Here is a 22,010-nt window from a genome sequence, read left to right as displayed (position 1 = left end):
TCATATTAAAAACTCATCTCAAAAATGGTTTATTTCCAATGCACAGCTTTTGCATTTCCACAAAAGTCCACAAAGCTTCTGAATTCCTTGTCTGAGATGGAAACGCTGTCATGCATTGGTTAAAAGGCAGCAAACCATGAGCAGAGGGTTGCATTAGGATTACAAGTGATTACGTATTACCTGGGTTGTATCAGTGCTGTAATCTGTTTCTTCTTGTACACAGATAGGCTGAGGATCTAAATACAGACCTGGGCTGGGATTCTGAATTTTTCAGAGTCCATCAACATTCATATCCAGCATTTTTGTGTTATTCTTTAAGGAAAAGGTCAACAGCAAGGATGAGATCCCAATCAAAATTCCCAAAAATGTAAGAGGCATCAGAGCTTTGCTTTTGGGTTGAGGTCTTTCCCGGTAATTCGCAAGCTTTTAATATTTAAATTCTTTCAAACAAAAAACGACTTGGGGTACCCACGCAAGATTCCCACATCTTCGCACACACACCTCTCAAGGTGGAAGATAACCAAATTACTTTAATATTAAGAAGTTGTTGTGGGAGGGCTACTCACATCTCCAGGTTGGCCAGCAAGAACAGGGAGCGCCATGCCCTGGCTCTATTTGCTCCTCATCTCTAACCAGTAAGGCATCACTGTAACACCCAGTAAGTCCCAAAGGCAAAAGCAATTCTGAGATTTTCAGAGATACAGAAATATTTCAGCTCCTCCATCACAGACACAACTAAGAAAGACTGGGTAACACTTCAGACCTCAGTGAAACTCCCCTCTCTGGATATCTTCTGCCTGATTTCCCTATAGTAATGTGATGTCTGTCTGTCCTTTTCCTGCATGCGCATCTGTCTGCCAGCTCTCACCAACTAACTTTGAACCCTCCGCCCAATGTCAATGCAACCTGATAGAAGTGAAGAAGCCTCAGCTCCTCCAAAGGATCTGCAGGTACCGTGGGGTGGGGAGAGCTGGAAGAGACGGAGAGAAATGACGGTACTGCAGGGAAAATTGGACTGCCAGGGAAGCAAAAACAGCAGTGGGCCAGAATCCACAGGAAACCAGTTACATTAGATCTGTCTTTTTTTTTTTTGGAACAAATGGTTCACTCTGTGTGACCAGACTTTCACTGGAGAACCGCGAGGGTTAGTTCCTCGAGCTGGCTGCAATCCAGCCCCCAGCTTGTAAAAAAAAAAATCACACAGCTTCAAACCATCCCAAAGATCTAGCACTGCTACCTTTAGCTCTTTGGAGAGAAAGCACAAATTTGCTTACTAAGAGAATTGGACTTCAAGAATAAAAGCAGCTGCAGCTGTCTTCAGGCAAAACAAAAGCTGCCCTTGAATTTAAATTTCAGTTCTGCTGTAATTTATGCCGCAACAAAGACAGATGCCAGTTTGGGAAAGTAGGACTCTGCGGAGTAATAACAGGCTTCCCCATTGTCAGAGATGTCATTTGAGTGCTTCTCAAATGTGACAGAGCACTGAAGGGTTTTTGCACATTTCTTTTGCTCCTTGACATTTCTAATAGTCAGAAAGGGTTTCAATATTTTTAGATACAGCTATAGAAGAATCTTTATTTCTCAGTCAGGGAAGGTCTGAATATAAATCTCTGGAAGAATCACTCCAACACATGATCAATGTGAGTTTTTCTCAATGGGAGTTTTTCTCTATCGACTTTGTGAATGCCGGACCAGGCGCAGGCTTGGCTCCACAGGATTAACTCCCGAGGAATTCAGTATCATTACAGGAGGTGAAATAGCCTGACATGACCAGAAACCAGCTCACTGAGATTAAGCCCAGAGAACAATGACATATGAGATCAGTGACCTTACGTTCAGGAGCACTGTAAGTAGCTAAGCGTGCCGAACACGTAAGTGGGCTAAAAACATCTACCAAGAGCAAGCTTGGCAAGTTTGAACAGATAACACCCAGTTATGCTTTCCTATTGAAAGGTTTCCCAGTATAGCAATTCATTTAATATCCTTTTGGTCCCTGAAACACTGACACAGCACTAAGTGCTGAAACATGCTTCCTCCTGTGGCTTGATAAAGATCGGTACTAGCAAGGGCCACCATCGCCTCAGAAAGGTGATTGTCAATCACGTTCCCCGTTTTGATACCCTGAATTCTAGCAGCTCTATCAGGAGCCTTGTGAAATTTGGCATCGTCTTGTTTTCTGTGGTCTCATGAATATCGAATCTCACGTTCAAAGGAAGAAGTAGAAAAGAGGTCTTGGTGGTTGTGGAGAAAAGCCTGAAAATATCACTTCAGTGTTTCTTAAAGACAGATCATAGAAGCAGACAATAACAACTGGAGCTATTTTATAGATTGTTTCAATGCCTTTTGTGCAGATCTCATAAGCTTTTTAACACCGAAGGCCAGCATTACTGTTTATGGATAGCACTGGATTTTTGAGGTGTTGCATGATCCTGACTTTTCCTCTGACATCTATAATCGTTCTTCAACGCCTGCTTTGGTGCAGGCTCCATCTCCAGCCCAGGACTGTGTTGCAGGTCTGCTTTTCTCACCATTTATCCTGCTGTTCACACATCTATTCCCTAGTCCTGACCCACCTCCTTTCCTCTAGTCTCAAATTTCCTTCTGTCACTATTTAAAGGGTTTCTCCTTAAACACAACATGCCTAAACAAATTCTTTGTCTTTCTATTAATTGCCTCTAAATTCTTCTCTCTATATGCTCAACGGCATAATTATTCTTCTCAGCATTAAAGCCTACAAATGGGGGGACTTTTTTATATTATTCTTGGTTGACATGCATGGCTACGTCTATCAAAATCTTTCCTATTTTTCATTCTTAGTGTTTTCCTTTTCTCACAGGTGCATGTTTCAACATCCCATCATTACTTCTATGATAGGTTCCTCTCCAGTTTCTTTCATATCTAAACTAGCCTGAAATTTAACCATTGCCCTGAGTGCAAAGGGGAGTTTCAGTCACAGCTCACAGCTTTGTAGACACCAAAGTCAAACAAACAAAGACAAATCCATAGGAAATGAAGCTCTTGACTTGCTTCATGCTTGCTATACTAAACATTTGCATTTGTCAATGGCTATTCTATTTTTTGATATGTACATCCTAAAATAATGAAAGCAAAGGGGGACTTGCTTTGGCTCTCTCAAATGGCTATATTTTATGTCCTTCTTATATACCCCATCTGTCCTATAGCATTCTCCAGTAACATGAAGGATCGCAAGACATAACTAGATTCCTGGAAGTCTGGATACTAATATAACACTACTGAGTTAATAAACTTAATTTATACAAACTTTTAATAGAAGAGTAATATGTGATTGCAGAAGAATAACCTGACTTCCTTTTTGACTTGGTTTAAAAGACATTATCGCTCTTTTAAAATGGATTGTTATAACAGGGCTTATTTAAAAGTGAGCTGAATGAGGTAGTCTAAAAAACCCCTCTTACTGAAAACACAAAATTAATCGCTAAATACAGGCTGCGGCACAGATGACCAGTAAATTCTGTAAGCTTTACAGTAATGTTTACTACAGTAATTTTTAAGACAGGCAGTTTTATAACACCCACATTATTTTGCAGGAATGGTACAATACCAAAAAAAAAAAACACGGGGTGGTGCAGATTTTAGTTGAAAATATGCCATTTTAAAATTCAGGCAAAGTTACGCAAGCATGAGAAAAAACCAGAAGACATGGTTTCAAAGTCCTCAGGAAATACGTCATCCAATGCAGATTGGGTTTATCCGAATTTTAGAAAAACCTATTGAGATTAGGTTTTACTTAATACTGCGTAAGATGATTACAGCTATTTGTGGCACTTTAATTCCTGCTAGAAACAAAATGATGTTTTATAGAGATGTATCTACAAAAAATAAACCCCAACCCTGACATAAACCTCTTTCATCCATTCTCATTCCACAGAACAGCCTTCTAAGCTGTAAAATCATGCACTTTTCTTAATGAAATGAAGGCTAGACAAATATATAGCAGAGGTTTTTAGAAATTAATTGTACTAAACTATGTATTGCATTATAAAAACTGATTAAGTTTCATTAAAAAAACCCAACTGTTTGGTTGTTTTGACATGTCCAGATGACTACTATTACTTTCTTTCCTGGTTTTCCTTCTTTATCTCTGCACAGTGCCTCCAAGATGCCCCGTTATGAGACAATCCCAACAAACGAGGCCTTTGGATTTCTGCAGGTTTCATTTCCTCTTCCTTGCAGGGTTTTCAAAAAATAAATGTTCACATCAGAATGACATGTGCTACAATCTGAGAGCACCCTGTGATTTTATTATCATCTAGCTACAGATGACCCTACAAAAAGCAAAAATCCTCACGAGCTCGTAATAACCACAGTACCATAACTCCTCACCGCACATAGAAGGATTGGTACAATCCTTCTGGTGAAAATAGTTAGGAATTAACTTAAGAGTAATGTCAATATCTAAATACGGGTTCTTCCCCTTGCACGCTCCTTCTGAAGAGTTTCTCCTCCTCCTTCCTCTTAGGGCTGAATTTTCAAAGCATTGTGTTTGGGCCACGGGAGAGTAAATGGGACACCAGAGACAGCAGCTCCACATGTCACTTTGAAAATGTGCCTCTTAGCAACTAACTCAGCTGTAACCAAACACAGCGACTCGAGCAAGAAGTCCAGCAACAAGAACAGCCCGAAGGGAGAAGAAGATGCTTTTGAACCCAAATTAAAATGTAAAAGGACAATCCTTCAATAATCTTCTGTAAATCACTTACAGATCTTTTACTTCAATATTTGTAGTCACTTCTTGCATGTGTAGAATATACGTATGAAAACTATTGAATCCTCATTTTTCTCATGTTACTCCCTTGTGCAGCAGTCAACAGTTAATATTTATGAAACACATTGAAGATAAAAACAATCACGTGCGCATTGAGAGCCCAAGTTCAAACACAATCACACAAACATAAATTTGAGAACAAAAGGAACTAGACAACACTTAAGCTTAGGTGCCTCTAACCATATTTACTCTTCTTCATTGGTTCAAGTTATACTCAATCTAAAGAAATCCTACAGATTTTTAGAGCTTTTTGGAAGTCAATGAGAACTGAACACTCACATAAAGGACAGGGATGGTTACAACAGCTGCATTTATTCATAAAGGAATCAAATTCTACTATAGCTGTAGGACGTACAAAACCCAAATCTGACACAGAAAATTACATTAACTTTACACCTGGTAGGAATGTGCACTTCTGCATCCAGGTTAATGATTCTGTACAAAAATCACATTTTTCATTAGCAGTTACAGCCTAAATATTCAAAAGGTCAATCAATTCTGGGTAAAATCAATGCTTGACAATTGTAAATGAGATCAAGTTTTGGAAACTAATGAACAGTCAGACTCTGAAAACTAAGTCTAATCAAGATTTGGCATTCAAAAATGGACGCTTTCAAGACCATTAGACATTCTGTAAATATAAAAGACAAAGGAACATTAGCAATACAGAACGTAAAAAGAGACCAGAAGCTCTGCCTTAGGTATTTCTTTGTATGGTGGTCTGATTTATAGGTGAATGGAAGAAACTATGACGGGAAGCTAAAACAGTTGTCACAGAAGTGGGGTTTTTTGAAATACTGATTATGCAGGAACCTCATTACTGATTGTGTAATAACATCATCAACCACACTTAAAATACTGATGAGAGGTCACTCTTTCGTATTATTCCACAACCTAGACCAACCAAATAGCAAACCAAATGTAATAATGAGAGACTTTGAACACGTCTTGTAATTCCTCAATCTCTTTTATAAAAAGAAGCATTTAAGAACAAGAAAAAAGACATCCACAGGCCTACAAATTAAAATGCTATCTAACTTCTGTAATGCCACACTCCTCAATCTGCTATTGTGGCAATCAAAAGATTTCATTTATTCTTTGGATTCAACCTGAATGTAGCTATAATCACTTTTTCATTTCTGGCGTATGTAATACATCAACAAATATTGCAGTGTAGCCCCACACAAAGCACACATGTTGTTAGAAGACTTTGAAGGATTACTTCAAAGTATTGCAGAAGTAAATGTACAGCTAACGTCACTTCTGTGACTTGTGCATTTCTTCAGCACAAACTTGTATACCCATAGCTATCTTCACAAAAATAATATAGAAACGTCCCATCTTTTTTCATTCTTTAGTTCAAATCTATTTATAACTATTTGGTAAATACCATTCAATTATGAATCTATTTCCTTTTTTAAAGAGTACACGGCAATTAAAAATTACGTAGCATTTATAAAATAAAGCTAATCACTTTAAAGAAGCTGAGAGAAATTACAAGTAAAACAGCATTGACATGAATTACTTCCATTTGCAGGAAATGTTAGAGACTGGTAACATACATTTTTCATAAATGCTACAGAAACTACTGAAACTTTTCCTGGACCTCCATCATCTTCACAGTAATAGTGCAGTATGGATGTGCTTCTACTTTTATGATGTATAATCAAGGTTTTTTTCTAACTGCTACTGATTGTAGCTCTGCAATGAGCACAACTGGTACTCTGGCTTCAAACAACCATAACTTGAAGGCACATGTGCTTCCACAAACATCATTTGTGTTAAGAAATGTGCCCTTCGGACTAGTTGTGCACAAAACTTACAGATGGTTGCGAAGGAATAAAACACCGAGGGGCCAATGCAACGTGAGCAAGAGGGCAGAGGGAGGTAGAGCAAGGGTGATGCACAGTTACTGTCACCACTTCCCATGACTGGCAGCACAGGCACGGCACGGCACAAGGGACAACGGAGATGCTACAGCACACGGGTACATTCATGACCTTGAAAACATTATATATAATAACTTCTGGAGGTTATTTTATATAAAGCTCCAAAACACCAAGTGCTCAATTTTGACAAGTACCATCATTTACAAGGTGAAACAGGGACCTTCAAGTAAATGGAAGAAAGACTGAGAGATCCACCAGCATGTCTATTTGACCACTGAGACATCATATGGATGGGAACATTCTGCCAAAGTTTCACTGTGTCCTTAAGCATTTTTCTTGAGTTATTTCTGAGTTTCTTTGGCTGACACTTTTCACAAAAACATAATGCAAAAGACACAGATTTTAGATGCTACTTGGTGCCAGTGAAATCAATGAAACTTTAGCCATTTACCTGTGTGGAGATGGCTTCATCTTCAACTTTGCATAATCAGTTATATCTTACTCTGGTTCAGTAACTTCCATTAAACAAAGGAAAGCAGAAAGGTTTAGGAATAACCATTCGATGCCTTACCTTGCGTGAGTACTTGTTACTCTTTCACTATAAATAAGAAAGTACCTTAGAAATATCAGGACGACAAGTTTCCCCCCAGAGGACCTGGAAGGATCATCTCAACTGTTCCATTGTAAACACAAATTAAATAGTGACCAATGAGAAAGTTACTAGGTCCGACCTAGTTCTGGCCTTCAAGAGCATACATCTAGTGTTAAATATTGGTACCTACCTAGAAGTGCCTGAAACAAGCTGCTCTTAAAGATGCCCATCACCTTTCTGATGGCTTTTTTCAGTTGTTGCTCTTCTGGTTTCCTTAGTTTTTTACAATATTCTTCCAGCAGCACTAAAGCTCGGTCAGTGTCTAAAAATGAACAAGTACAAAAAAAAAAAAAGTCTTTTATTGGCTCTGGAAAGTATTTAAACGCTCAAATATTAACTCCACATTTCTAAAGGCATTGTTCACACATGTAAGGAATATTTACAACAATTTTGTTGCACTCTGTCGTTATCTGTATGCCATGAGCAACATAGGCAAAACGGAGGGATTAACCCAACACCAAACCAGGAAGATTACTGCGTGTCTGAGATCTCCCTGCAAGGGAAAATGATCTTTTGAATGCCATCTACAACAAGTGTTCAACCTTCCTTTATCCAAAACCAGCTGGAAGCTATGGGGTTTGGACCAAATTACAATTTGCAGAAGCCTCAAAATTATAGACAATAACCATTATGGATACCCATGCAGGAAAACTGGCCTTAAAACATATTCAGAGAAGACATGAAAGTGTTTGCTTGGCACCTGCAGCACTCAATTCTCTGTTCTCTGAATAGCAAATGTGTATCTGAAAGGCAGGTGTCCAAGGGGGTGGTTGTTTTTTTTTTTTTTCTGTTCCCTCACTACACAAAATTGCTATCTACCTCTTTGGTAAAAATGAGACTTTGAGAGCAGACTTCCATTCATGTGTTGGCTCAAATGTAGCAAGCCAGCCTTTCTGTAAGAGTCCAGAGAAAGAGAGCTCTCTGTTTCTCCTACTGCTATTATCTTTGTGTAGCCATTTGCCAAGAGTCTGAGTGACATACGTATAAAATTGTATGAAATCCAAATATCACCATCTTACATATAAGAAAATAGAGGAAAATGGAGAATCAGACTTCACCTTTCCTCCTCCCCATCCTAACTAGCTCACAGAAATGTCCACACACATATGTATATGACACTGAGATATCTGCACACACTTTTGTAATTATATTGCCACCAAGTTTGCAATAAGAGTACCAAACAGTAAAAAAAATACAAATTAATGATTATAGTGAAACAAGTGCCTCAATCTAAATCTCTTACAGTGGAGTTCAACGCAAGCTTCATTATCAGGAGAGGTTCAGACTCTTTAGTTAGATTAAACTCAATAAAAAGGCTTGGAAAGGCAAAACAGACTGATTTTATCATTCTTTTTTCTAAATAACTGAAAGAAAACTTCTTTTTCACTATGTAAAAATTGATCGTCTTTGTTCATCCAAGGATTTTGAAGATGATCCCTGTAGCGTGGGCCTTGTGGTGTGACAGTTAGGCGAGTTCACAGTAGGGGCAGAGACACGACTTGTATTCTGTAAGTTGATAACATTCTCAAATTAAAAGGGGGAAATATTTCATCAATGATTAATGTTTAAGAAGATGCAGTTTCTTTTCTTTCTCCTCACAGAAATTCTGTCTGGTCACAAGCACTTTATCAGAGAAATGAAAAACATAATGAATAAAAAGGAATGGTATTTAAATGTATACAAATATGCACACACATATAAATATATGTATATATCACATATATATGAAGATTAGGGAGCATTTTATAGCAGAGTAGACATTTAGACAATGAAGGAGCTCACAGTTCTCTGCTGCAATCCCACTTTAAGGGGGCCTCCAAGAGGAACCCCTTCTTTCTCTGAGAGCTGTCCCTGGGGCAGGTAAGGGTTAGGCAACTGCCTTGTTTCCACCTAAAGCCAGCAGCGCGCTTAGGACCTGCTTAGAAACCCCAGAGAGAAGGATCAGCTCTTTTAAAGGCCAGGTCACAACACCCAGGCTGGGCTCCCACCACAGATCACCCAAACCAAAAGCACAGCCTTGAAACAAAGTTCTGCCTCCAAGTGGGATATGGTTGGGGTATTCCCAATAAATCCTTCGGCTGGGGCTGCACGGCTAGAAGGCGCGTCCCCTGGGTGGTGGATAGGGGATCCCTCTCTGGAGGGTGCACCGGATAAAATTGAAGAAGGTGCCGCGAACCAACGCAGCCTAAGGGAAGGCCACCCTGACAGAAAAACCACTGGCCCTCCAAGTCATGGGGGTTGGGCAGGAGGCCAACTACCTCCTCCCAGAAAAAAAAAGTAAAAGTTGCAGAAATGACGAGCATCAGAAATGGCAGGGATGGAGAAAATCAGTAACGAAGTGAGGAGGAGGAGATGGAACTGGATCGGTCATGTCCTGAGGAAAAAAACGACAGAAGACTGCGCTGTGGCCCTTGGGTGGACTCCAGAGGGAAGAAGAAAGCGGGGTTGTCCAAAAACGACCTGGCATCGGATGGTGGAGGTTGAAAGCGGCACAGCACGCAGCCGCAGCCCGATCGAAGTGGAAGAACGATGTTCGCGCCTTGTGTGCCTCCTGGCACTGAGAGAATTCAGTTCAGTTATTCCCAATAAACGGCTGGGAATAAAGACTAATTCTACATGTCAGCTCAGCTTCTTTTGCCTGGAAAACGCCAATCACGTCATACCTTTCACTGACCTCATGACTGTGTCTGACCCACCTGTGACGCCTGTGCTTTCGTCTATATACTGAGAGTTCTGGCTCCCCTCTACAAAATAATTAGTTAATAGCTTAAAGCATGGGATGGAATCAGGCATTCACCTTCCCCCCAATACAGACAGGCATATGCAATGAATATATGATTATTTATATTAAAGTGAAGCAGCAGAGAGTGGTGGACAACCACTGCAAAGTATCCAGTACTGAGGACACTTTCCCCACTTTTCTCTATCTGAGAAATCAGGAAAATGGGATTTGAATGCCTGCCTCCCTTTGGGCTCCACACAAGAGATGCCCTACAACTCATTCTTTCTTAGCCTCTTGGTGAAGCATGCTGACATCGCCTCCTTCATTAATCATTCCTTCCCTAAAGTGTATGGTTCTTATTTTAAAAAACAGCTACAAAAATGTAGCATCCTTTGGGGGTATGAGCAGAGTTCTTATTTTCACTTAAATTATTGTTTTCCAGTTCATCAAGATGAAAAAAGCCTACCTTTGGTTGATCCCGAACCAAGTCCTAAACTCTACAAACTGAACAACCAGCAACAGAGCACAGTTCTGGTGTTAACTCTAAATCCTGGCTAAATCCCAGATCAAGTAATTATCTTCCTGACTAATTTTCCTCTCTAGCTTTAATAGGATACATTAATTTTTACTCCTTCCCTAAGCTTCTGCGAGGAGTTGCAGCTTTTCCCCGCGCAATCGCACTCGGTAGCGGTATATCCAGTTTTCCAAATAACCTGTGATGCGCTGCATGTGCTGGGAGATCCAGTCACCCCCAGGCTGCCCTGCTCTTGCTGAAAGCCACCACTGATGTTCTGGTATCAACTGGGAACATATCTTGACCAAGAGTATTTTAGCATGTCAGGGAAGGGGCTGTGTCACCACTGCTACTGGAGCACTCCTGAAAAACCAAGGGGCTTATGGAGACTATTCAAATATCCAGTCATTTTGGCACTAGGTTAGGCTTTCGAAAAGCAACTTTCAGCCTTGTTGTCAAACTTTACTGATTATAAATTACTTGGGACCAGATCTCCATATGGATTTGTATGGTATTCAGCATGATGGGGCATAATCCTGCTCAGCACTGCCACGCAACATTCATACCACAACAATCAAACAGATATATGAAATAATACAATAATATGGCACGTCTGAAGAATACTAAGTACTCTCTCCAAGATGATAACAATCTTCAACTCCCAGTTATACCCAAAGCAGACGAGGACATCCAGTACTTTGCCTTTTGGGGCTGTTGGACAGCTACAAAGTTTAAATAATATTCAGCTGCAAGAACTGACTGCCTGGACTGCAGCACAATAGGCAAATAAGAACCATATTCCCTGCCACCCAAATAAACCCAAAGTTTCTGAAGCTGAATTCCCACACATTCTTCTCACCAAGAAGAATTTCAGACTGGTGGTTTTCATGAAGGACCAGATCACTGTATGTATGGGAGGACAATATCCACTGGAGCACATAATTCATTGTAGCAGCCCAAATAGGTCCTGTACCTTACAGTCAGAGTGTATCATAAATGCAACCAAGAAATCTTTGTTCTACGGTACCACTATTCTGCAGTGCCTACACCAAAACCAAATTCAAGCAAGACCACAAATCTAATGAACAGACAATTTAATATTCCAAGTTGTGGGCCTCCGTGTTGATCCTGAGTAGGTCCTTTGTCTGCTGTCCTGGTTTCAGCTGGGATAGAGTTAATTTTCTTTCTAGTAGCTGGTAGAGTGCTGTGGTTTGGATTTAGGATGACAATAACATTGATGATGAGATACTGATGTTTTCGTTACTGCTGAGCAGTGCTTACACAGAGTCAAGGCCTTTTCTGCTGCTCACCCCACCCCACCAGCGAGGAGGCTGGGGGTGCACAAGGAGCTGGGAGGGGACACAGCTGGGACAGCTGACCCCAACTGACCAAAGGGAGATCCCACACCATATGGCGTCATGCTCAGCATATAAATTAGGGAAAAACTGGCCAGGGGTCCGCTGCTCAGGAACTGGCTGGGCATCGGTCAGCAGGTGGCGAGCAACTGCATTGTGCATCACTTGTTTTGTATATTCTTTTACCATATCATTATTTTCCCTTTCTTTTCTGCTCTGTTAAATTGTCTTTGTCTCAACCCATGAGTTTTACCTTTTTTTTTTTCAATTCTTTCCCCCACCCCACTGGGGAGGAGTGACTGAATGGCTGGGTGGTGCTTAGCTGCCTGCCGGGTTAAACCACAGCATCTGCTAACAAAAGGCCACGGAAAATATCACCTGTGCCCCATGAAGTCTGCTGGGCGTAGTTCTAGTTTTTCTTACTGTTTCTTTGCATATTATGGCACTATTTTTAAACAGATCCTATTGGCTTTGAAAGACAACTTTGACAAGAACCACTCAGAAGATACAGTCCTACAAAAAATCACATATATTCTAGACAGTACATGCATTACTGTTTTGTTTAAATAAATCATACTCAAAACATAGAATCATAAAATCACTTAGGTTGGAAAAGACTTTTAAGATCATCAAGTCCGACCATTAAATCTCAATACAATAATAAGAAAAATTTCTTTAAGGATAAACCAGAGAGTTTATGGTCCTACAGTATCTTGTCCAAGAGATTATCGAATAACCCAAGCTAACTAACAATTCTGTAGATTTTATCGCTTTACCTGGCAAATTCTGTAGATTTTATCGCTTTACCTGGCGCAGCACTTGAAGTACAGTACCAGTAGAGTTGAAGCACTGCAGCTCTGCTGGTCTGGAGACAGTTGTGTTGATGAACAAGTCTTTGATACGTACTGTGCCTCCGTATGGGACAGAGGATGACACAGCCATGCCTGCACATGGCAGTTCACACAATGTGATGTCTATGGGAACAGCTATAAGATACAGGAGACAGTTCTCCTAAATATCTCCCAAACGTTATTCAAACCGTTTATCATTTAGGTGAACTAAATATATTAGATCTGAAGATAATTTAGGAATATCTATGAATTTTCAATAATTAAATCAGAAAAGATTTTTCTAACAGGATTAATTGAAACTATATGAGAAAGATAAAACTGATTCAAAACCAGTCTCCAAGAAGGTCCATTTTTGAAACTCCTCAGACCAGGTTATGTTGAATGATGATGACTCAAAACAAAGAAACAGATGATGGAAGCACCACGTAATTCAGGCAGATGCCGTTACATACCTGTTTTCAAGCCCTTATAGCTCCTTCTGGGCACAATAAAGCCATACAGGCAGAACCCTATATGGACCCGTATACAGTACTGACCAGGACCAAACACTGGTTTTGCGGACAAATTGCTGTGCTTTGAACAACCGCAAGTCTGCTGAGAGCTGCTGCTGTCCTTCATAGGGTTGTGATCCTGTCACCCAACTCCTGCTACAAAGCAAGGTAGTACAGAAGAGGGAGAGGAAAAAAGCAAATGTGATTCCAAACTCATCAGGAGCTGGAAACTTCTGCCCTGCACATGCGAGAAATCACAGTCGGCTGGTTAACAGCGCCCTGCAGCAGCACAAGGGAGAATCAGGCAGCCACGGCCTCTCAGGGAAGCCCAGATTTGCTCAGAAGCCTACAACAGCCTGGTGGTAAGTTTAGGACCATATTTGCATTTCTTTCCTCCCATTGGCATCAGAGTTTGTGAACGAAAAGACTTTTGGGGTGCAACAGTATGGAAAAATGTTGACTTAGAATAAACAAAAAATATTATTGTTTCATGAGTGACAAGTGTTTAACATCAGTTGAACTCTAACTCTGAGTTGATAAGACTAAGGGTTTTTTAATTTCAATTTCTCGTTTTTTTCCTAATTGTATCTGCTCCCTTATCCTAAGAGGGATTTCGATTATTTCTGACTTGCAAAATCTGTGGCATAGGTGACTTTTTAAAGAAAAACACACCAACATATTGCAGGAGACCCTTTCCAGCTTTTGGAAAAGCAGAACTGGGAAAATGTAGGGCACTGAAGCTGGAAAAGGCATGAAGAACGGGGGAGGAAAAATGCAGCAGCCAAAATAGAAGTGAGAAATGCAATCAGAGCACTGGGAAAGAGAGCACGGAAGTTTTCCCGGTGAACTTTGATAACTTTAGAAGAAAATGATCTCAAAAGCTACTTTTACTTCTGGAGAGTTCACACCTTCATTTAGATGACCACTGACAAAAGAGCCAGAGGTCTGAGCAAACACTGTTCCCTGCCTCAATTATTTTAAGATCTCTTGATTTGATCCTCTGCTCTGGAAAGCTCGAAAAATTAAAATGAGTTGTTACAGTTCAACAGGAGTGGATGCAAAATTTTATAAGAAATTTCCAGGCAACCTGCCTTGGGACTGATCCAAGCCAAAGCCATCAGTAACTCATTCACCTTTCCTAATCTTCACACAAAACAGCAAACACAAAGAAACAGATCTTGTTAGTCTGCAATGCTCTGTACACACACCTGGGCTTTAAAACTCCTATATGAGACTGTATCTTAAAATCTGAAGTTTCTAAACTGGAGGTGTAAGCCCGTTAAATTTTAGAAAGAAACACAAGAAACAGTATACTAAGATGATTGAGAAAAACACAAGCAGTAGGCTCCAATGCTTCAAAAGGCTTGAGAACTATTAGACAAATGACAATGATAAAATATATACATATAAACATAAATATGAGATGCAAATTAACCTAGCAGATTGCACAGAGGGAAAGCAGACAGGGAATATGTGGCCCTGTACGAACCAGAAAGCTCTCAGCATCTTGGGCCCTTCATATCTGCGACAGGACTTTAATGAACTACCAAGAAAAGGCAACATATGGGTTATGCAACCTTGAGGAAACATAAGGCATTACGTATGTGACAAATACTATCACCCAGCGTGATGAGCATTCACAACAAACAAGCAAAAGGGTTAAAAATAACAGCTCCTGAGAGTACGCAGGACACGTCAACCCATCTTCTGTCCGGCTAGGGAAAACAAGTGGACAGAAAAAAGGGGGGTTCATCATTTAAGGGATTACCAGGCAGGCTTATTTCTGGGATTTCAGCTTTTAGGAACCAGATCAGCATACAGAGGAGACTGCCTGTGAAGATTAATCTTGGGCCAGTGGAGAAACTCTTTCAAGGAATGATATTTAAAGTTAAGGTTGCATTCTGAGTTGCCCTCGCTCTCCGTTAACTGTAAAAAGAAGTGCAACCTCCCCAAATTAACTGTAGCCTTGGTGAATTCTCTGCACAGACTGCTTTCCTGCAAAACACAAATTTAGGAACAGTTTAGTTGTGAAGTGCTGTTATTCTAGACCTTGATGCTGTGAGCAGACAAGAAATGGGCCAGATATTCTGTGAGAAGAACCGCTGCTCAAGTACCACAGCAAATTTCACAGAAGGAGGCAACAGTATATGCTCAAGTGTATTAAGGGGAAACCAGGCATACAAATGCCAAGGGAAGCTGGACTAGAGTAAGGAGGACAGGCAGCTCTGCACGGAACAGTGTTAACATGCAGTCGCACAAACAGCCAGTGCAAAAGGCAGCAATCAAACTGCAGAAGTTGCCCAGCAGTCTCTTCTTACAGAACATTGATTTGTGCAGATGATGCAATGAACAGGGCTAAATGCTCTGCAAGTCAGATTGCTTTGAAGGGCGCCAGTTATGCTATGATCTGTCAGCTGAATTCTCTGAGAAACAGAAATTACAGACACGCAGAGCCTGGAGGAGCCCTGTTAGGTTTTCGGTTTACCTCCCTGCTGTGCAGCAGGACCCAGACTTACATCCATCCCGTTGATGCCTGTCTAACTGCACTGGTAACCTCCTACAAAGTCCACAAGATCCCTCACCATCTCATTTCAGTGCTTGAAGGCTCTAGTGTTTTTTTCTACTCTATAATTTCCATCTTTTTTGTTATAAATCAGGACAACTACATCTTGTCCTCCAGATGTTGATGTGGAAAGCAAACCACCATTATTCCCTTTATAGCCTCTTCTATATAGTGTGACTTGTCATGTCCCTCCCCTGCTCAGCCTCCTGTTTCCCAGGCTAAACAGTTCCAGCCCCTGCAACTTTTGTACATGGTTTACATTTCCAAAGCCTCTTATTCTCTTTTCTGGAATTAAATTTATCCTAAAGCACAATCTCTAAACTCCAGCTGAAGACCCAGTAATGCTGCAGAACAGAAACTGGTGGATGAAGCTGGACAGGAGCGTCAGCTTTAGGAAACATGACACACACGCAGGAATGACCAGGGAAGCAATGATAAAAAAGAGTGCTTGGGTTCTTTTTTTGCTTGTTTCTTAAGAATCAGACTTTTTGTGTAATTTACTATAAGGAAAACTGGCTCCGTAAGAAAAATTTCAATTATCAATGATGATTAGCTGCAATAGAAGTTTGTTGTCTAAGCATCTTCACATTTGATTTTACAACATGTAACCACACATCTATTCTGTTAAACTCCTACTTTTACATTTTTTTTTAGTTTTAAATATATTCCTTTAAAGGTGACTAACTGTATTTACCCAAGGAATAGGATAACTATATAAAGATCAGTTAGTGACTGGCTCAGCATAAAATCACAACTTTTCTCCCGCATTTCTGCTTATCAGAAAGCATCTTGAAAACCAAGCCGCATTCCTGCTTTAGTGCCCCCAGACAGGAATATCTGACCCCTGCAACCCCACAGATATCCCTCCTCTACTCACCCCTGCCTGTAAACTACAATTAAATCTTGAAAAAATACTTAGTATTTAGCGTATAAGCTGTTCCTCTTATCTGTCATGCTTTACCATAATAAAGAAGAGTCCACTTATGTCTTCATTATCAGTGGCTCACCCTGGGACCTGGGTTCCTCCTACGGCATCACTTCTCCTCAGGGACCCCAGAAGGGCTTCAGCCACTGCTGAGATCCGCCGCTAACCCCACCGGGGCCAGGCCTTTTTTTCCGTGAGCGCTTTTTTCCCAGCCCCGTTGAAGGTAATGTGGGGCCTGCTCGTTAGTCATCCTTTCTCAAATTTCTTGCCCTGGCTACACAGACTGATTGCATCTCAGACACCAGCGTGAGCAGATTCTCAGGCCCTGAGACTCCTCCTAAAACTACAGAAACCCTGCAAATATAAGTAGCTTCACCTGAACTTCTCGTTTCTGCCTTTCAAGTGTCACAACGTTAAAATCTAGGTGTACAAATGCTAATATTAAATCAACAATGCAAATATGAAGACAGAATGAAAAATGAAGCCACAAACCCCCAAAATGATGCAGCACCAAATGAAAACCTCTTATTTATGCAGCAGAATAAATGTAAATTGACATCTTAACAGTGTAAAATTATTAAAGAGCCCTGCTTTGAAGAGCTTACAATCTAATTGTATGTAATACACCAAACTAGTGGAGCTTGATGTATAGTTACAAGAGTAAAAGCCAGAAGTTATACACTTATTACAGCTGCTGTGCGTTTTTTTTTTTTTTTGCTTTAAAAGAACATTCAACATCAAAATTATCCTAAATGTGAAAACCGGAATGAGACAGAAAGCTAACAAAAAGATGTCTGTTCTGGAATAAATAACTTCCAAACTCATACAAAAGAAGTATTATTTCACATGAAAGAAAAAAATGTGGAATTAAGAAAATTCAGATCTAATTCAGTAACACTGACATCTTTCTAGAGATGCAAAAAATGAAAATGGAATGAGATTAAACCGCCTTTATTTATTACCAAAATGCGCATTATGGTCTTACATTTTCTCACATTCACTTTGGAACTTTTCATTTAAGAACCTTTGTACTAGACTGGTGTCTCTGAGTTGATAAACAAAACACGTGCCTCCAGGCAACAACAGAAAATGAATTCTATGTTTTGGACATTAAACAATCGAATCTGTAGATCTGCAAAGTTTGGTTTGGGGTTGGTTTGTGGTGTTTTGGGGGTTTTTTTTGCTAAAAGCACAGCTCAGCAGTCATCCATCTGCAAGGCAGTATTACTGTAGCGCACAACACCTACAAGTTGGTGTTGGAATTGGAAGGTGACTTGAATTATTCCACTACAGCATAATGTGATATATGCCATACAGCCAGGGGAGAGAGAAGCATTGTAAAACATAAAGTATTGGTTTCTGTTCGTAAAACCATAAGTTGTCCAGGTTCCCTCTTTCCAGGAAACTCAACACGATGCAATTCCCTGATAAATGTGTTTTGAAGGAAGCACTGACCTCTTCATCCCAAAAGTGAAGACAGACCTAAGGACATTTGCACTAACTTGTCCTGCCGAAGAGAGTTTAATGCCAACAAAAGCTCCTCGGGACCACAGCCATTAAAAAGCAAACGGTTCCTTCACATATTTTTTATGTTGGTTACTACTGTCATCACCCATCAGGTCAAGGTAGCTTCACTGGCTATTTCTGGGACAAATATGACAAGAGAAAACATGATCTTTATTTTTATAAAGATGTTGTTTGGCACTGTTTTAATCTACAGTAACTACAAGAAGATACCATAGTGAAACAGACCTTCGATACTTGTAAGAAGCAAGAACCTGGTATGACCTGACCAAAATAAGCAAATCTGAGTAAGGCAGATTTTTCTCATTTTGCTGCAGCAGGGACTGCAAAACCATCTTTGATCACATTTGGCCACTAGTTGCAAATTCAGCTTTTTCTCCGTGGTTACCCTCTGACATCTAACTTGGCCATCTGGAACAAATTCAGAAGGAAAGAAGAGAGGATGAGAAGGAAAAAAATATGCTTATAATGCAAGACACCGTTACTTCTACAGAGTGCAATATGCATTTAACAGGAATGGAAGAGAGGATGCACAGCTGCCTCTTCGTCTGCATCAACACTATGGTTGCCTCCAGTTCTACCGACTAACGGTACAATAATTTATAACACTTTTTTCCCCACAAAAATAATGAATAGTGTTAATTTATAGCACTCATAGAACACACAACGTCAGCTCTCATAAATACCTCAGCTAAGGAGATAGCTTTTCCACTAAAATTTATATGGGAGACTGAGACATCATCTAACTGAGGGAAGTGATTTAGTGTGGTTACCCTATGTTCCGTCTGTGGTCTGTGGAGAGAGAGAAGATGACAACTGTGAAGAAGACAATTCAAATCTTAGGTGGGTTAAAATGCCCTTTGAAGGTGGATCTCTCTCTGCTGATCAAAGAAGCCCTCCAAGACAACAAGCTGGGCACCCTACGTAGGTGGGGCAATTAAAATGGGATGGATCTGCACTAAACATCTGACAAATACCAGAACAAGGTAGAGTGGGAAAAAGAATATAAATTTCACTATTCCCCGTCCAGAGTCCACTTAGCTTTGCAGCCTGCATTTATATAACAAAGACTTGTTCTGTATTATGCCTGCTCCTATAGTCCTTTTGTGTGCAAAATATCTCACTGTTTCTCATAGAGGAAACAATGTCTGGCTGGGAAAAAATTACTGCCATAAAAGCAGCTACATCTTTAAACCAAAGCTTTATGGTGAAAGTTGGCAAAGTTTAGATAGCAATTTTCAGCCACTTGTTTGTTTAACTCTTGGAAAACTAAAATTGTTCTTTCCACAGTCTGTAAACATAACCTACAACTTTGCGCTGCTCCCAGTCGATTCACTGTAAAAACTGAGAGGTAGTCAAACAGAACTTGGAGTGAAAAATGTGGCCTTTTAGCCATGTACTTATTTGAGAATACTTATTCAGCAACTGAAAGGACAAAAAGCCTGTAATACCAATGACTTCTTAGAAGTAAAATGGAAACAAAAATCTCCAATATGCGCTGGATTTCCTGCTGTAAGCTGTAAGGAGCCTACAACTACATTCACCAAGATTTTTGAGCACAAAGAAGTTATGATCCTAAATTTAAATTTTATTACCTAAAAAGAAGTTGCCAGTTTAAAGAGATTTAGGGCATGCAGAACTCCAGTGCATTCATGGGAGCTAGCTTTGTCTGGTCCTTTATGAACTTTGCTTTAAAAGTTCTTGCTGAGCTGTTTTTAGACCCCTTGCTTTCAACAGACCAGCCACATAAAGTTAGCATTACCATTACAAAATCTAGCATTTCATAAAGCATTATCTGTCAGATTCTTCTTAACGGCACAGAAGTAGCCCACATGGGATCAGATTGAGACTTTTTAATTCTTGACACTGATGTGCTTAATAAAACATGTTCTTGAAGGCATTTCTTTATATAAGAGGTATGATGAAAAAAGTTATTGCATGACAAACAGAATCATTGTGCCTTTATAAACTGGCTACAAGGTGGAGTGAGTCAAGATGATATTAATAGCAGCCCATAGGTTTCATCTGGCTAAAGATACAATTCCTCTCACTCTCAGAGACAGAAAGTGGGGTGAGGGCAGTATAAATCCCAACATTCACGTATCTCTTGCTGCCTAGACATAGCTAGATGTGTAAAGACGATGACAGGGTTAGTCTAGAAGCACATGTGCAGCCAGGCATCTAGATGGGGGGGTTCCTGCCATCTCCGTGTGAATCACTAGCAGGGTTCCAAATCTGGAATCTGGTCTCCATCACAGAGGAGCATGGATCTAATTAGTTCTTTCCGTCGCTGTGAAAGGCATGAATGAATTACAGTAACATTTCACGCTCTTAACTATTCCATAGATGAATCCAAAATATATGCAATTACAGATCTAAATATAGTCCCTTACAGTTAACAGAAATCAACTCGGCTAAGTCACTCAGGGAGGGAGGGAGAGAAGACATCTAAAAGCATACAAAAACACGACTTCGCCGAGTGACCTGACTTCACTTCTGTATGGTAGTACTATTGTACTTTGAAGCGAAGCTTTCCTCAAGAAGGTCCATCGATTTGTTATGAATAGTTGTATTGAAACATATTGTAGTTTGTTTGTCAAAGTAAAGTCAAAATTAAGCTAAAATAATTTATTTCTCAAATTTGTTCATCCCATATTGTCTCTAAATGGCACTGTCCAACAAATAATTTTATAACTAAAATCAAATGTCTCATCTGATTTAAAACTGTAAGTGTACTTAAGTGAAAGATGAGCAACCGAAAGCCAAAGAGAATAGTCATTTGTTTAATCACGCAGCACTAACGCAATAATCCATACAATGTTTCGCCCCTTATCTAAAGGGAAGACATGCAACGCCTGCAGGGTACGCCGTTCTCCCTTTCCAGCCTTGCTGATTTTTTTTTTTTTTTTTCCTGAGACTGACAGCAAGCATGCCAACTCTGTGAATATTCTTGGGAATGTGGAGCCTTATTTCGCTCCCGAATGAAGCGAGAAAACAAAATCCTTTCACTCCAGCACATTAGGCAAGGGCAATCGCACACTGACACAAACATGATCAGAACCAGTAGCAAGCCTTTTTTTCCACATCCGTAAGAAACCAATGCCTCCTCTAAGGTATGTTTCTTACTATTAAGTAAACTATTTTTTTCCTGACTGAACAGGCCTCGACTTTTAAAAGCAAGATGGCAGACATCGTATCAAGCAGTAAGGCAAAGTGTAAATTAGGTCCAAAGCTATGTGAAATTTTAGACCAGTACTGAATGTGAGAGCTCTTTCAAAGGCAAATTCTCAAAATGCATTCACTGTTCTTCAGAAAGACCGAGAACGGGCCAATGCCACAGAAAGCAGTGGTTGGCAACAACTTCCAGTGACAAATCTCAGGATATTTTAAAACTTGTTTTTACAGGTTTCTCTGTCTCGAGATTGATTTTAGGAGAATATTTTGATCAAATCCAAAATAGAAACACATAGAGAAGTGCTGAAAGGGAGAGGGATAATCCTGTCCTTAATACTGCTATTGAAATACAAACTTTTGCACAGCCTAGAAGAGAGTGTCCCACTGAGATTTCTACAGATGGCATGGGTAGGAAAGACAGTAGACATGAACTCCCAAGTACGTAAGACCAGAAAGGGAAAATAATCAACAGAAATATGAAACCAGTTAGGCACAAAGTCCTGTCAAAAGCACAAAGCAAATAAATGGGAATAAAAAAAAAAC

At 40.1% G+C, this 22,010-nt stretch overlaps 1 protein-coding gene across 1 annotated transcript in view; it reads right to left on the bottom strand.

The window, feature by feature from the left end:
* DLG2 (discs large MAGUK scaffold protein 2) overlaps positions 1–22,010 on the bottom strand; it is a gene marked incomplete at both ends in the record, with an annotated part of 1,048,402 nt that overhangs the window by 1,022,585 nt on the left and 3,807 nt on the right. The window contains one exon of the mRNA XM_082337994.1: positions 7,479–7,610. Within this exon, the coding sequence (XP_082194120.1) occupies positions 7,479–7,610 (132 nt within the window). The remainder of the gene's footprint in view (positions 1–7,478; positions 7,611–22,010) is intronic.

The sequence above is a fragment of the Platalea leucorodia genome, assembly GCF_965183815.1.
Source record: "Platalea leucorodia genome assembly, chromosome: 2".
In the NCBI taxonomy this organism is placed as follows: Eukaryota; Metazoa; Chordata; class Aves; order Pelecaniformes; family Threskiornithidae; genus Platalea; species Platalea leucorodia.
This window is presented reverse-complemented; position numbering and strand designations above follow the sequence as displayed.